The sequence below is a fragment of the Oculina patagonica genome, chromosome 2, assembly GCF_052425735.1.
Source record: "Oculina patagonica isolate OP01 chromosome 2, crgOcupat, whole genome shotgun sequence".
Lineage (NCBI taxonomy): Eukaryota > Metazoa > Cnidaria > Anthozoa > Scleractinia > Oculinidae > Oculina > Oculina patagonica.
In genome coordinates, this window is record NC_135759.1 from 42,631,168 (window position 1) to 42,643,704 (window position 12,537).

Consider the following 12,537-nt stretch of genomic DNA (forward strand, 5'->3'; position numbering starts at 1 on the left):
ATTCCAAAAGGGCCTATACACTCGCGCCGGGCGCGCCGGCCATTGAACGCTTTCATTGCGACCTATAGCTAGCCCTTGTGAGACGAAATCAAGATTTCCTCGGCTGTGTAGCTGATGTGTTTTGTAAACAGTCGGGAGAACAACCGTCTTCTTTGAAACATAAGCGTGCTTTATGCAAATTTACAAAGAAAGAAAAAAGAAGTTTATCCAAAAGTGTGGTCAATGGAGCACTTTTTTCATTGCTACTTTCTAAGTTTTTATCGCGAGATAAAACGCATGCTTACATTTCTTAAAAATCTTAAATTTCTCTTTACATTGAGGTGAAGGAAGTAAATTTCTAAGTTTATGTTTAACATTCTGGTTTAGGTCACATGACATTGGGTGCGTTTTGATGACGCCACAAACTGCCCCAAATTCTGTCCACATTTTGTCAAATATAAGAAGAATTATGTTAAGTTACAGTACGTAATATTTTCAGTAAAATTCTCTAGACACGGCTTCATAAAACACTGTAAAATGCCTAAAACGCAACCCGAAAAAGGCTTGCCTTCTTGCTTTCAGTTGTTCCATTCTATTATTCCATTTTATTGCTGATCAGATCTCTCAGTAGATCCCACGAATAGCAGCATTATCGTTTGCGGTCCCTTGCAGTTTTAGCCTTACTTTTGCCTTTTTTTCAGAAGTAAATATAGGACTATTGTGTTGCTACATAACCATAATGACCCTACGTATGCTATGTCTTGTGATTGTAAGAACTGCGGGTGATCCCTTATCGTATCACAAAAATCGTTCATTCACAACAGTAGAAAGACTAGTATTAAATGCATCCCTTGCTATATCTTTCACTTGAGTAACCTCTTTAAATACTTAGACAAATCAGCCATAAGATGCGTCTGTTCGGCCCTTTGAAATATCTAAATGACAATTTCCTACAACTTTCTGTTCCTCGGCTCGTGAAATCCCCGCCCGTTTATATACTGACGGCCTGAAAAAGGTACCCATTTTGGGCGGGGTCTCCCCGTATATAAACGTAAAATTCCGGTTATAAGCCCCGGGCTTATACAACTTCGTAAGAGGTTTGGGTGGGTTTATAAGCGGAGGGGCTTATATTCGGGACGGCTTATAAGCGGAAAAAAAAAAAAAAACGTTTCGAACTGAGCCGCTGTAGTGTTGATTGAAATGCGTTTTTAAGTTTAAAACGGATAATAAAGCAACATCTAGCCTTATTCAGTACTTTCTTCCGATAAAGGGGGGCTAACATCCGAAGGGGGAGGGGGGCTTATAATCAGATTGATTTTTTTTGGTTTCCAAGTAGATGGGCCTACAACCGGGGGGGCTTATGATCGGAATTTTACGGTAGTCTACTAAAGGCAGTATCCCCTCCCCTACCTCCAGGGAGTGAGACAGGGGGGACAAGCGTGCAGAGTGACACGAGATAAACACTGGCTAGTTTTGAGCTCAGGTTACCACCTTATCAACTACGTGCTTAAAATCGTAATTTGTTTATTATAAGAATGTGTCGACTGACATTGAATCACGTTCTGTTTTAGCGTGTTTCAGCCGAAAAGTCGACGTTAGGAAATATAAATATAGGGATACATGCTGTGATACGTTCAAACCCATTTCAAGGAGAAGACGCAACTACGTACTCCCAAAATGGCAGACCAGATTTTTAAGTGCATTTTAGTTATTTTGTTTTGTGCCTCGCTATGTGAAGTGCTCGTTTGTGGAGCTGCCTTATCGCAGCAGACGACGGACAATGGCTGTGCTATTTGTAAACTTCTGAAAACACTGGTCAACAAGCAAAACCAAATTTCACGGCAGAACAAAAATCTCGAGAAAAAGATCGATTTGCTTCTTGGATCAAAAGCCAACTGCTTAGAAGGTAGGAAGTATTGTCGAAGTTAGATAATTAAACAGAAATCCGTTTTCTTTGTATCAACTGGAGTTTCATAGATTGACTCCACAGTACATTATGGAAAACATTCCTTACGATATTTCGGGCCTTATCTATGGAACAAACTAGATCACAGTGACAGAGAGAAACCAAATATCACGAGCTTTAAAAACAGTATTACACGTCACACGTCTTATACAAACTGAGTGTAAAAGTGACATATGCAGCTAGGCCGATTTAAATTTTTAAATGTTTAATTTTTAATTCTTAACTGCAATTTTTATCTTTCACCTACTTTTATTATAAAATTTTATATTTTATTCTCATTTATTTATTTATTCATTTATTTATCTATTCACCTATGTAGTACGGTTCTTTTTTTCTTAGAATTTAAGTGTAAATATTTTTAACTTTATGTAGCTTAGCCATCCCAAAAATGCCGCCCACGCCCGACCGACCCACGAAAAGAAAAAAAAAAAAAAAAAAAAAGCGACCTACGCACCGACGCCTGTATGATGTTGTGTCCAACCGAACCAGCTGAGGACAAAGACCACGAGTGACGCAGGCCACCAAGCAGCCCGCCCCGGAATCCAGAACCCCAGTGTCACGCCCGACCGACCGACCCACCGTCACAAGAGACCGGGCGAGGGAAACGAAACATTTATTGGGATGGCCTAGTAGATTTTAATGTAAATAGTGTCCCCAATTAGTTTTTTAAAGCTAAATACCTTGACACTATAATAAAGTATTTCATCCATTCACAAAGAAAAAACCTAAACACCATGACACTTTCCCTGCCCTGCACGTAATGAACCAACCGCAAAATCGTTTATTTCCGGCTGCCGGCGGGAGTCAAGGTTACCATCAGCTTTTCAAAAACACTGGTAAGTTGAAATGAAAAGGAAAAAAATAACTATTTACGGCCGAAATGTGTCTTAGCAATGCGAAACCTTATTGAAGACCACTGGTTGGATCAGTTCAACGAAGCGCAAGGAAACAATTTGGTTTGATGATATTCTAAAATTATTGTAAAAAAAAAAACGAATTCTAAACAAAAAACAAAACTTCACAAACAAAACAATAACGAAAACAAAACAACTTGTAAAAATGTGGTCATACGATTGTCGGTTTATCACTTGCACTATGCCCACTACATTCAACCTTTTGAAACAGAAAAGGTTTTGGCAATCTGCCTTTCACACACACACACAGCTAGGCAATGAACAAGCAAGTTGGCTCGGTTGAAACATTCCCATTGTACGCGTGTTATACATTTCAATTAATTTGTATTTTTAAGCCCAAATCACGCTTGTTTTGCTTTTCACTCAGTGAATCAAACAGACTGCACTGACGTCTATAGCTGCGGTCAAACAGTCAGCGGTGTGTACACAATCCACCCAGACGGCCAACAGCCCTTTGATGTGTATTGTGACCAGACCACTGCCGGTGGGGGCTGGACAGTATTTCAGAAGAGACTGGACGGCTCTGTGGATTTTTACCGCGGCTGGGCCGACTACAAAGCGGGGTTTGGGCACTTGAATGGCGAGTATTGGCTGGGACTTGATAAGCTGCACGGATTAACCACAAACAACAACAAGAGATACAAACTGCGCGTGGATTTGGAGGACACTACCGGAAACACGGCCTACGCTGAGTACGGTTATTTTGCTGTGTCCAGTGAACAGTCCAAGTATCAGTTGAGCCTTGGAACCTATTCCGGTAAGGCTGCAGCATCTTTTTTTGTTCTTTTTGGTAACGAGGCGAAGTATGCTTCCTTAATTTACAACCACAGTTCTTGTTTGGTAGAAATGATTGGGTGCAATGTTTTCAGAGTCACGCACAGGAGCAAGTTGGGCCCTCGTCCGAACTCTATAAATCGTGATACATGAAAGGTTGGCAGAAAAGCCTGGCTATCTGGCTTTCTGGCTGTCTTTTAATGACGAGTATCTTCTAGGTCTAGGCAGGAGCCCATCGGTCTAGGACTTTATATGTTTGCAGCTGTGTTTATCATGGTACGTCTTTTAAAATTTGAAGCAAACCTATCCTAAAAGATGTCCCTCTTAAGAAGGTGATACATTAAGTCACGACCACATCACCTTGCACCTTTCCTTTTAGAGACTCCCGTCAAAATCTTAAAAGTCCACCTACGGGCAGCATACAGTTGCTCACTATCTGTGGTGCCATTCATAGTTATTGCCTTTTATATATTCTGTCAAGAGAAGTCATATAATCCAGGTCTTTTTTATTGTTTGTAGGAACTGCAGGTGATTCCTTATCCGGTGTAAAAAGTGAAGCATTCTCAACAAAAGACCGTGACAATGACGCATATGGCAGAGGTAGCTGCGCTGTCATGTATCACGGTGCGTGGTGGTACGGCTCATGTCACAGCTCTAACTTGAACGGTCGTTATCTTCATGGTGCCCATTCCTCCTACGCTGACGGAGTAAACTGGCGCACTTGGAAGGGATACCGTTACTCTGCTAAACGCGCGGAGATGAAAATTCGTCCCGTTGGTTGGATTCCATCGTAAAAGTCATGCAGGCAGTTTATTTCCAATAATTTCTTTTAATCCATTAGAGTTAAAAAAGCGATCACTAAAGCCAATAGCCAGTGTTACGGATGATTTATAACGATTTTAATAATTTTTTAACAATGCAGGCAAGGTTAACAATTGTAATCTTTAAATCAGTGAAGGGATTTGTTGACTATGTGATTATCCTAAGTTGTAACATGAGGAAATAAAAACAAGAAATAAAGCAGTTCGTCGTCAATGTCTTCCTGCACTTGGATACCCAGTCTGATGACGTCATCGCTTTAAATCATCGCACGACTGGCAGGATCTGTTGTCTGTTTCGCGCGATCGAACAGAAGTCAAGTTTAATTTATTTATTTCAACGTCAACTTGCGTGAAATATCTTGTTCACGTTTCAAGGAATCCAAAAACGCTTCGCTAATCGGCCCATATATGTATGCTCTGGGATGTTTTGTAAATTTTTAGTTATGTTTGGGAGGAGATAATTCTTCTCAAAGGATTAGTAAAATTGAGTGAAATAAGAAATATTGAAGATTTTATGTTGCTCTCAAATTAGAATTTGAAGTTAAAAATTTGTAGATGGACACCAAGACAGTTTCCTGACAACCTGTATTGTTTCTGCGTAGGGGACAACTGTCTGGTGGCGTTCCAAAAATAATATTCTTTCTTCTCTTCCTTCTTAAAATTTCATTCAAATTCAGGTAGTACCCCCGGGGGGGTCATTCCCACATATGGGCTATATAGGTATGTGCCGCTGTGAAGGGTATGGTTTTTAAGAAGTTTAGTCTGGGATTAAGAGTATAGAAATAAGAGAGTTTTGGTCTAGAATAGGGTATCATTTGTTTGGAAACTGATCGGTGGTATGAAGAATTAAGTCCAAAATAGGAATAGAAACTCGGAAGAGAAAGAAAAATCATTGCGACTACGTTACTGACAGATTGTTTTAAATTAAGAACACTAATAGCGATACATTTCTAAATAAAGCAAGTCTGGAATGGGGTAAGGATTTCCGGTGTCTAGGTTAGTATTAGCCTCCCATGCAGTAGTAGGGTAAGGGTTTTAGAGTCCTAGCGGCACACCTCTCCCAAAAATATACAGAGTACCCCTTCTCTGCATGGAGGTGGGGGGGGGGGGGGCAGAACCCCACCTTAGGCAATCTTCCATTGGGAGATTCTGTCTAACTTCCTCAGACAGAAAGCCATGATTGCATACGAAGACAAAGTCTCTTTTTAAAATTGATGATTTCCTTATTTGTTTCATCCATCTGCTTAATGACAATATGTGAGTGACATTATATCAGTTTTGTTAGCTGACTGGCTGGACGTTATCACTGAGGGTGCATGGGGGAGGGGGAGGAGGGCACAGATGCTGTATGTATCCCAGGAGAAGTATACAGAGGTGGGAAAAGAGAGGGTTGGAAGTGGACTTCTTTAGGTGGCAGAAAAAAGCAAATTGAAAACTAAGTACACAAATGAAGGGGTAGGAACTGGGGGAAAGTGGATGGGAAGTTGTAAATTCAGGCCCAGTCTTGCACTTGCCACAATTAAAATTACTAAGAGTGAAAAGGATTTCCATCTAATTTCAACAACGCACATGCAACAGTTGCATTACTTTCAAATTAAAATTAACTTCAAAATAACGGTTTGTAAAAATTAAGATAGCACAGTGGGACTGAAAAACCAAAGATATTCAATATGTGCCATCCATAACCATTTTCATAGCCTGGACACACATTTTTTTTTTTTTTTTTTTTTTAAGGGCCAGCAGTCAGAACACATTACAATCAGATGAGAATTCCTATAAACAGTTTTTGTCTGCTTTAGATTATCATCTTGCTTTCAGATGAAGACTAGTACAATGTGAGGAACACTGTCACCGTTTTGCCTTTGGGGAACACTTGTCCATGATTATCCTTGCTGTCAGGGAAATTGGGCACTGCATACAGCCCCAGGGGGGGGGGGGTACTCAGGCTTGAAAATGATGGGGATGATCGAATGGAGGTGAAACTCAGAACCCAAAAAATCCCTAAGTCTTCCGACATTACCCAAAAAAATCCTTGGACCAAAAATACCCCCCCCCCCTCAAAAAAAAAATGTTGTCAAATTACCCCTAAATTGCCAGGAGGGGCAATCATATAACACAAAGAAAATCATAAAAATTGAACGCTTGTGTTTGTTTGTTTATTTATCATACCATAAATACGCCAAGGCACTTTAGTTTGTTTTTGATACCTAAAAAATGCCCTATTTACATCAGGTCACCCAAAAAAATACTTGCCAATTTTTCCAACCCAAAAAAATCCCGGAATCGAAAATGTCAAACCCAAAAAAATCCTTCGATCATCCCAGTCATTTACAAGCCAGAGTACCCTCCCCCCCCCTGGGCATACAGCTATGGAACTTTTAAATTACCAGCAGTCAAAGAACGACAATTAATTTCTCACAAAACTACATCACATTGTGGGGAAGTACAAACAAATTTTCCAAAATCTCAGTGGACCTATAATATGGATGGAAAGTTGTGTAACTACATGTCAGCATGAGGTTATACCGCAAAAAGCAGTGGTGGATCTAGGGGAGGGGCCCGGGGGGCGGACGCCCCCACCTTATTTTGAGTCCAAACTGAGGCCCGAAGGCCTGAAGAAAATTACTTTCGAGAGCGGGCCCCCCCTTTCATCCCCTGGTCTGGATGATCGGGGCCTCAATCAATCAATCAATCAGTTATGCAGGGTGCATTCTGTGCACACACCATGCAGAACATACGCGAAGGTCATAACAGTCATTAGTCTACTCCAAGGTCCTTTATTATTCTTACCTAAAATAAGTCATCTGAACCCCAGTTAAAACATGCCGACTTTGATTGTGCGAAGATCTTTAGGGTAATCTACATAGAATGCAATCTGGATGAGAAAAGTATCTATTGTATTATGCCTAGTTCCACTAAGTGTTCCAACACAAGTAAAAGAGGTGGACCAAAGTGTCCCAGAATTCTGTAGTTGCTCCCAAGTTTTCACCAAATGCTCCACATCAGTATCACCAGCCAAGCTGTCTGTACATGTGATAGACTGTCAAAGGCGGAAAGGTTCAAAGGTAGTGATCTGACTTCATGTAAGTGTTCCCGGTAGTACGAAACGAACGAACTAACGAAAATATAAAAGACCACCAGGCGAAAAACGAACGAACTATCCACACAACAGACGCCGCACACTCACTTCCTTCCGCACTCACAACAGAGAGTGTGGACGCAAAGTTAAGGCGGGCCCGACCACGCTGATGCCGTATGTTCCGCGACCTTGCGACTGAGATGAAGGGGGGGGAGAAGAGCGGGAAGCCTAACAGCCCGGCGGGAGAAGAGAGACAGGGGCCAAAAAAAGAAGAAAGGGGAGGGAGAGCCCCCGAACAATCAGGATCCCCCGGCACCACGCCCCCAGAGCGATCCTCGGTCACGACCGACCCGAAGACGACGATGTCGAAATTTTTATCGATTGACTACCCCGGGAAGTGTTCTGACTAGTCCTTCACCAGAACTTCTTGTGACCGCTCGCTAAGTACATAACGCATCCAACGAAGACTGGCAGGGTAATAATGCTCCTGACCATATGATAGCTATTCCACTTGTCTATGGTCTCCCTCACAACACTTTCGCTCTTCTTGCTAGTTATGTCTTCATCGTAGATGGGGTCAATCGAGTTAGGTTTCAGCACGAAGAGTGTGTACGGGATAATCGATGCCATCAGACCTCCACCCACAAGGAAAGGCAGACCTTTCTTTGGATTGCAATAGTACGCCCCGGCACCTGAAATTGCTGACAGCAGCGCCAAGCGACTTTGAAGGACTTTCGCTCGATCAAAGCTCTCCATCCATTCTTTGTGACACGACTTCGTATCGGGCAGTGTCATTCGCGCCGGATGTTCCACGAGGTTGATGTACACTGCGCCCCCAACAAACATGCCGGCAGCTACAGTGGAAACAACTTCGAGACACGGAAATAAGTCGTCCAAATCGAACCCCATAATGGAAACAATTCCCGTCCAACAAATTCAATACAGTGCGTGCAGATTTTGCAAGGGAACACCCAAAGACTACTGCGCAACGAAGAATCGCGCATTCATTTTGTTGATTGCTGCTTTGTGAGTGGGCGCCGAGTCTTGAGGAGTCACGCAACGAGCGCGAAAAAATTCGGCGAATTGGTTTATTTAAGGTTGAAATTTCAAGGAATCGTTTCCAATGTTTCGTAGAAAATTTATAAAAAGGGGGACGCCTGATTCCCATTACAACGAATCCTTTTTGGAAAATTTCGTGAAGCAGAGGCACAAGCGAAAGACCATTGTTTGGTTTTGTTTATTTTTCGCACCCCTTGGGCTTTGGCGCCCGACAGATTATTGAAAAAAAAAGGAACTTGAAAGGCTAATCGCAGGTTAGAAAAATGTAGTTCAAGAAACTCAATGCGTGGTTCACTAAATATTTAAGCTTTAAAATGTTTACCACGGGCGCACTTCAAAACAACAACAAAAAAGTAACGCAAGAGTCATGTCACGCTCTCCTGAAAAACTTCCCACAAACGTTTCCTTTGTTTCTTTTTCATCCTGCCGAGTCGGTTTCATATACAGCTGTTGGCAAACTACTTCTCACTGAACATGGATTGAAATTAAGCCAAACTAAAAAAATCACAGCTTCTGAAAATCAGTCTTAAATTAAAAAAAACTCCACCGCAGTGTGGTGAAAAAACCTTTATTTTTCAGCAATTGTACAGCACTGAATAGTTTTGTACAACCGACGTGCAAATATTAAAGGGATATACAATATACATACGCCTTTTACAAATATAATAACAAAATCAGCATCAATATTTTTCAAGTTACAGCTCGAAGCCTCGGTTTAAAATGAATACAAAGAATATTTCCCCCGCCGTCAATAATATATATTATGGCGGTATTTCTCGTGCAACCAAACCCAAAGCAAATAGCCTGAAGTACATTTTTAGTCAGTGCCCACCGACATATCAAAGACCATCAACATGGCGTCCTTCATTTGTAGATAATGTTGTAGACACACCAGGCGAATGCAGTCAAATCTATCACGGTACGAACCTTGTGAAATGTGTTCCAATTGTCCACCGTGTCCCTTACTTCGGCTGGATCCATTTTGCCTGCGACTTCATAATCATAGATCGGATCAATAACACGAGGCTTCATGGCTATAGCAGTGTAGGGCATATTGAAGGCCATCAGACCAGCTGTAACCAGCCAGGGTTTTCCTTTGCTTTGGTTCATAGCGAACGCTGCTATTCCTCCAGCTAGCGGCAGCAGTGATGTCCCAGCCATCAGGTACTTGGCGCGATCGAAGCTTTCCCTCCATTGCCGATGAAGAGATTGTACATCATCAAGTTCCATTCTTGCGGGATGTTCTACAAGGTTAATGTAGATCGCTCCACCTGCTATTACACCCGTGGCCACTGTGGAAGCGAATTTGATGAACTTGAAAGCATCCTCGGCGTCCATGATCCAAAAAAAGAAGGCGCAAATTCTACAGATTCAAACGAGTTTACTCTAAGCCTGACCTTCGAACGCTCTTGCGGTGAATATAAAACACGGGTGGATTGATTTACATATTGCGCGTTGTTTTTGTTTTATAATTTATGACAAAAGTCCAACATCTGAACATAAATTATACTGAGGGTCGACGGGACGAAAAATTTTTCCTGTGGTATTAGACTTTTTGCGGGGTAAGAAAAAAACACAGTTCAAAAACTATATTATTTCAATATCTTTATTGAGCCTTTTTCGCTACAATGCACTGATACCAGTCGCTCAGTTCATGCAAATTACATTTGTCACGTAAATAGACCCTCAATTAGGCAAGATCACAGGCGGTTGACCATAGTTCCCAAGCTAGTGTAACAAGTTAGGCACTTCATGTTGATATAACTCAATTGTACACAAGGTTGTACACACACCAAGTGAACGCGGCAAGGTCCATTACAGTACGGACCTTGTGAAGCGTGTTCCATTTATCCACTGTATCTTTGACCACGGCTGGGTCCCTTCTGGCGACAACATCATAGTCACTGATGGGTTGAATAGAACGAGGTAATATTACCAAGGCAGTAAATGGCACGTTAAAGGCTAGCATGCCCGCTGCAATGAGCCATGGCTTTCCTTTGCTGTGGTTTATAGCATACGCTGCTATTCCTCCACTGATGGGAATGAGCGACACACCTATCATGAGTTTCTTGGCGATATCGAAGCCTTCTTTCCATTGCCTGTGCAGTGACTTCACATCGTCGATTTTCATGCGCGCGGGATGTTCCACAAGGTTGATATAGAGCGCTGAGCCAGCCATTATACCGGTGCCAATTGTTGTGGCGAGTTTGATCAACTTGAAAGCATCTTCTGATTCCATTTTGGTGCTGTATTCGAGTGCAGACTGTAGCCAGTACTGGTGTTACGGAGTGTGTGACACAATGAGTTCCAAGTATTAAATTTGCATACCGCATGCATGGCAATTGATGTTTTCTCTGGACGCGCCTTGTCGGTTATTTATTTAATCCTTTGAGCTGCGTTTTCGCGCCTTTTTAATTTACTTCACACCTTCAAATTATAATCTGTTCTTGAAGATCCATTACCATCACGTACACCTTATTGCGAAGAGCCAACATAACATGCACAATCTAAAGTTAATGCTCTCTTTTCGGACCATGGATTTATACACTGAAAGACCTGCATGAAATGATTGCGAAACTTTCACTTTCTTTGTAAGTGTTGCAAGGGTTAACACCGCATTCTACAACAAAACAACCGAGTTCCATGCATTTTAGACTAATTTTATTGTTATAAAACTTAATCATTTTACATTATTGACAGCTGTCATCGTTTGGTCGGTCCTTGTTGTCGTGTCACGCTATTGCACCACGGGTGGTGGGTGTGATTATTTGTTTTGAAAAAACAAGGTCCGCGTCCTTTGCTAAATGCAAAGTAGTTGGAAGTCACTTCTTCGTGGGTTGCCAATTTTCTGATTAAAAACAGGAACAGCGTTTTAAAATCGAATCGATTCAATATGGCGAGCTTTGACATGAGCCCAGAGAAAATCTTCCCTCTAATCGAGTGCATCAACACGTTTCTTTGCGGCCTGATGACAGGAATAGCAGTGTACGTAGTAGCAGTGGAGCAGCCGTCACGAATGACCATGAAGGATCCTGTAGCAATCCATCGACAGTGGCTGACTAGTTTCCACCGCTGTGCTCGGCTGATGATGAGCCTGTCACTGTTTCCTCAGATCTCCGGTGTTGTGGTGTACTACATGGACCGTACCCGCGGCCTTCCGTGGCTAGTCGTGGCTGGATTGCTCCTGTTTAACATGCCTTATACCTTGCTGGTTTTAAAGCCATACTTCATTGATCCTATCCTGGATGAAAACACTTGTTCCAAGAAGGATCATAAGTACGTGGTTGACAGGGTGGTGAAGTGGAGCAGAGCTCATTTGGTTCGTGTGTTGATAAATGTTATCGCCTTTTCTGTATGCATTCATACCGTTGTATACTAGCTATAGCTTCATCATGCGATCGACTGTTGACCTCGAAGAGATCATCTCTAGGATCTGGAGTTTGAAGTATCACGCTTTCTGGCTCAAGCATGTGCCAAGTTGTAGCTTCCCGGCACACGTAGTAATGTATACAGTGTATATGTGACTTTGAACATGAGTATATTCGAAAGATGTTTATTTTTATTGTCTTTTTTAGTTTATTAGCGCTTCAAGAGTTTATTTTGAAAACTGTTTTGTCCATTTGTACAGAATGTGCGTGTGTTTACTGAAGCAAGTGAACTCTTAACTAGCGCGGGCGAGGTATTGTAAATTGCTAAATAAATTCAAGTACTTGTTATGTTACTATAGCTAATTACTGCGGATGTAACAATATCTTATGATCATGTAAGATTTTTGCGAAATAAAGTTTTAACTGGCAACTTTATCAACAGTTTATTCTTTATTGCTTGCAGGATTGTACCCCGGTTCACAATTATGCTCGGTTATGGCTACGCCTGGTTGACCCTGTTTTTGTACTAAAACAATTGAACCTTTACTCCGCAGGCGAGAAGCAAAAAAAAAATAAC

At 41.7% G+C, this 12,537-nt stretch overlaps 5 protein-coding genes across 5 annotated transcripts; 2 read left to right on the forward strand and 3 right to left on the reverse strand.

Moving 5' to 3' along the window:
• Nucleotides 1-1,636: 1,636 nt before the first annotated feature.
• On the forward strand, nucleotides 1,637-5,832 carry LOC144641566 (microfibril-associated glycoprotein 4-like). Its single transcript, XM_078500605.1, has 3 exons — nucleotides 1,637-1,885; nucleotides 3,227-3,616; nucleotides 4,153-5,832. The coding sequence occupies exons 1-3, from the start codon at nucleotides 1,657-1,659 to the stop codon at nucleotides 4,425-4,427; spliced, it is 894 nt and encodes a 297-aa protein (XP_078356731.1). The 5' UTR covers nucleotides 1,637-1,656; the 3' UTR covers nucleotides 4,428-5,832.
• A 2,102-nt stretch (nucleotides 5,833-7,934) lies between these two features.
• On the reverse strand, nucleotides 7,935-8,582 carry LOC144644739 (uncharacterized). Its single transcript, XM_078504259.1, has one exon. It carries the CDS (start codon nucleotides 8,440-8,442, stop codon nucleotides 7,948-7,950), a length of 495 nt encoding a protein of 164 aa, XP_078360385.1. The 5' UTR covers nucleotides 8,443-8,582; the 3' UTR covers nucleotides 7,935-7,947.
• Nucleotides 8,583-9,144: 562 nt separating this feature from the next.
• LOC144644741 (uncharacterized) lies at nucleotides 9,145-10,031 on the reverse strand. The gene has a single exon (XM_078504261.1). The coding sequence runs from the start codon at nucleotides 9,928-9,930 to the stop codon at nucleotides 9,457-9,459; it is 474 nt and encodes a 157-aa protein (XP_078360387.1). The 5' UTR covers nucleotides 9,931-10,031; the 3' UTR covers nucleotides 9,145-9,456.
• Nucleotides 10,032-10,185: 154 nt separating this feature from the next.
• Nucleotides 10,186-10,997, reverse strand: LOC144644742 (uncharacterized). The gene has a single exon (XM_078504262.1). It carries the CDS (start codon nucleotides 10,829-10,831, stop codon nucleotides 10,358-10,360), a length of 474 nt encoding a protein of 157 aa, XP_078360388.1. The 5' UTR covers nucleotides 10,832-10,997; the 3' UTR covers nucleotides 10,186-10,357.
• Nucleotides 10,998-11,305: 308 nt separating this feature from the next.
• Nucleotides 11,306-12,393, forward strand: LOC144644740 (uncharacterized). The gene has a single exon (XM_078504260.1). The coding sequence runs from the start codon at nucleotides 11,486-11,488 to the stop codon at nucleotides 11,969-11,971; it is 486 nt and encodes a 161-aa protein (XP_078360386.1). The 5' UTR covers nucleotides 11,306-11,485; the 3' UTR covers nucleotides 11,972-12,393.
• Nucleotides 12,394-12,537: the final 144 nt, after the last annotated feature.

Bases quoted from the DNA above. Each gene is read 5' to 3' on its own strand.
- LOC144641566 (XM_078500605.1), top strand. From the start codon at position 1,657: ATGGCAGACCAGATTTTTAAGTGCATTTTAGTTATTTTGTTTTGTGCC. The intron at 1,886-3,226 runs GTAGGAAGTATT...CTTTTCACTCAG, and splicing joins AAAAGCCAACTGCTTAGAAG to TGAATCAAACAGACTGCACT. The intron at 3,617-4,152 runs GTAAGGCTGCAG...TATTGTTTGTAG, and splicing joins GAGCCTTGGAACCTATTCCG to GAACTGCAGGTGATTCCTTA.
- LOC144644739 (XM_078504259.1), bottom strand. From the start codon at position 8,442: ATGGGGTTCGATTTGGACGACTTATTTCCGTGTCTCGAAGTTGTTTCC.
- LOC144644741 (XM_078504261.1), bottom strand. From the start codon at position 9,930: ATGGACGCCGAGGATGCTTTCAAGTTCATCAAATTCGCTTCCACAGTG.
- LOC144644742 (XM_078504262.1), bottom strand. From the start codon at position 10,831: ATGGAATCAGAAGATGCTTTCAAGTTGATCAAACTCGCCACAACAATT.
- LOC144644740 (XM_078504260.1), top strand. From the start codon at position 11,486: ATGGCGAGCTTTGACATGAGCCCAGAGAAAATCTTCCCTCTAATCGAG.